This window comes from Oncorhynchus nerka, linkage group LG21 (genome assembly GCF_034236695.1).
Source record: "Oncorhynchus nerka isolate Pitt River linkage group LG21, Oner_Uvic_2.0, whole genome shotgun sequence".
In the NCBI taxonomy this organism is placed as follows: Eukaryota; Metazoa; Chordata; class Actinopteri; order Salmoniformes; family Salmonidae; genus Oncorhynchus; species Oncorhynchus nerka.
In genome coordinates, this window is record NC_088416.1 from 32,818,142 (window position 1) to 32,821,082 (window position 2,941).

The 2,941-nt window shown below is 44.7% G+C and overlaps 1 protein-coding gene across 1 annotated transcript; it reads left to right on the forward strand.

The window, feature by feature from the left end:
* The first annotated feature begins 494 nt into the window (after positions 1-494).
* Positions 495-2,597, forward strand: LOC135559473 (protein phosphatase 1 regulatory subunit 27-like). Its single transcript, XM_065006779.1, has 3 exons — positions 495-1,361; positions 1,737-1,887; positions 2,173-2,597. The coding sequence occupies exons 1-3, from the start codon at positions 842-844 to the stop codon at positions 2,291-2,293; spliced, it is 792 nt and encodes a 263-aa protein (XP_064862851.1). The 5' UTR covers positions 495-841; the 3' UTR covers positions 2,294-2,597.
* Positions 2,598-2,941: the final 344 nt, after the last annotated feature.

The window sequence follows — 2,941 nt, forward strand, 5'->3', positions numbered from 1 at the left end:
TCTTGAACCATTCCAAAGTAACAAAAACAAAATGTCAAACTAATTCTGAAAATCACATTTAAGCCATGTGACTCTCACACTGTTAACCACCATGACCATGTGTCAGTGCTGTCGCTTGTGAAATTCCAAAAAAAGGTTGCCTGACCTGTACCCAGGGGCCATAAAAACACATCTACACTGAACTGTAAACATTTCATTTCCCTCAACTGTTAATGACAGTTTGTTCCTCTGCTGATGTTGATCATGGACATTTTGATGTGATGTGGTATTAGGCATGTTGGGCAAGCTCCATAAAGAACCCAATGTGTTTGTGCTATGGGGTTAGGGGTGGAGGCAGTGTCAGTGTCAGGGGTCATAGTGGGAGGAGCCTGGCCTGGCAGAGACCACTCCGTTCCAAGCTAAAGTCACTCGATATGAGGGATGACGGGCACCAAAATAGCCCTCCAGAGTGTATATAGGGACCCTCTCCCACCTGCTCCATCAGACCACCAGCCTGTACAAAGCCAGAGGAAACTGTAGTGACATACAAAAGGACTGGAGAAACAAGACAGGAGGCACGAGGGAGAAATCCAGAGAACCAGAAGGAAAGAAAGACATAAAAAGAGGAAGTTTGGCCAGTGAGAATTGACTTTGGGAAAGTTTTGGTACTCTGCAGAGAGAGTAGCGGTGCTACTCTGGTTGGAAACTCAAGGATCAGAAGGAAGTGAAAAAAGTCAAGGAGGATAAGCGTGAAAAGGACAAAGGAATTAGTTTCCTGGATTGCAAAGTTTTCTTGGATTTCTCCCACCCCTCCTCCTGGGCTGAGCGCATAGGGGGAGGAAGAACCGTGTTGACCGCAGGGATGAAGTATAGCTACCAGCTACCAGTGTCATCGTACACCACGCGATATAGTCAGTACACACCAATGACGTACACACCAACACACTACACCCCCAGCAATTACACACCTACACATTACACCCCCAGCAATTACACACCTACGCACTACACCCCCACCAATTACACACCGACGCACTACACCCCCACCAAATACACACCCACTTCATATACCCAAACAAAGTACAGCTCAACTCACTACACCCCCACAAGCTACACCCCTTCACTTTACACACCTACACATAAAACCAGTTCCAGTTACACCCCTTCGTACAGCAAAGGAACACGCTACAGTGCTGCTGCACGTCACACAGCACACATACCTGCACAGCAGACTCCTGCACCTCTACCACTCAAGCCAGTCAGGGCCGTACACTTCTCCAATGACATTATCTTCCAGGACCTTGTCCGACATGGTGAGATGGAGCAGATTGGACGCTTTATGAGAGCGAAGAAAGTACGTCTGCATACCCTGTTCCCATCTGGTGAGTGAATCTACAAATACATAAAGACAGGGGAAAGTGTTGAGAGATTGACAGGAGTTACCACAGCAGGCAATGGCACCTACAACTGTCTGCATGAAAATATAGTCACTAACTACAACAGCTTCTTTTTTGGAGTGATATTGTGTTGACAAATATAAAACTACTGAGAGGTTAAAGGGTCTCAAATATTTATTTATATTCTAAACCAAAAAGAATAAAGGCTCTAAATAATTGTTTGACAAATGCATAGTGAAAGTTCAGAAAAGTTCTGAAGTTAAAAGCAGGGGTTGAAATGACAGAAAAGCAGTGTAAGGGTATGTACAGTGCAGCTGAGCCCTCTTCTGACTGTGCCCATGTATGGTGCTCTGTGTACAGGTATGGCAGCACTCCATGAGGCCGTACTCACAGGGAACCTGGATTGCGTGAAGCTGCTGGTGAAATATGGAGCTGATGTCCACCAGAGAGATGAGGACGGCTGGACGCCGCTGCACATGGCCTGCAGTGATGGCTTCCCCGAAATCGCCAGGTTGGTGTACAAATGAAACACAAACTCATAAAACGTCCACAGAAATATTTCCCTACAGTACGGAGACCACAAAACACAACATTCAATTGATCTATCATGCAATGTTGCTGCCTCTTCGAGAAATAACTCTTCTGACAAAAGGCAGGTAGTGAACCATACTGACCTCGGTGACCTGATTGAACCAGACATATGCAGCATTTCATAGCCAGTGTGAATATAGACAATGAAGACGCCTTGTTTGAATGTGACTTGTGCTGAACAACACTGTATTTTGTCCCTCCTTAGCTACCTGCTCTCTCTTGGTGCCAGTGCATTTGCAGAGAACGAGAACGGGGAGAAGCCAGCGGACCTCATTGACCCAGACTGTAAGGAGCTGGTCAATCTATTTGAGGCAGGCTGTGTGTAACTCACTGGCCACCTACAGAACAGGACCTGAAGGAGCATGATGTGGACAGATGGATAGTGTACCCTGGTCCTGAGACTAGCTTCTTGGAATGGAAAAGCCCAGCCAGAGAGAATGAGAAAGTCTGGGACAAGGGACCAGGCCACTTTTCCTGCTACAGAGCACTTGTAGCCTATTGTTTTCTAAATGCATAATTGTGACTCACAATGCTTTTGGGAGCGGTTTTGTATATCAAGTTGGACAATACTTTGTAAAGGTTATTATTTTTTGTATCTTTTTCATTATTTGCTTAAAAGAAGTTGGCTAATTTTTGTTTGGTGCTTTTCCACAAAAACATGCAAACCAGTCTTGTCACTTTAGTTGTCACAAACAGCATCTCAGGCTGTTTATAGCACCAGCAGCTTTCAGTTTCCCAGATCATTTAGCACCACATACCAAAAAATATAGTGTGACACACCACAGTAAACAGTTATTTAATCTGTGTAATGAATCAATAGGGTATGTCTTCATTCTGATTACCCAATGAGATCATCCAGCCCAATTCTGTGATCAATCTTGTAAAAATCTGACTGTCCATTGCTTGAATTTTCCACAAAACTATGCAGCATTGAGGATAGTTCCTGCATATGGGCAGAGACTATTTTCAACTCA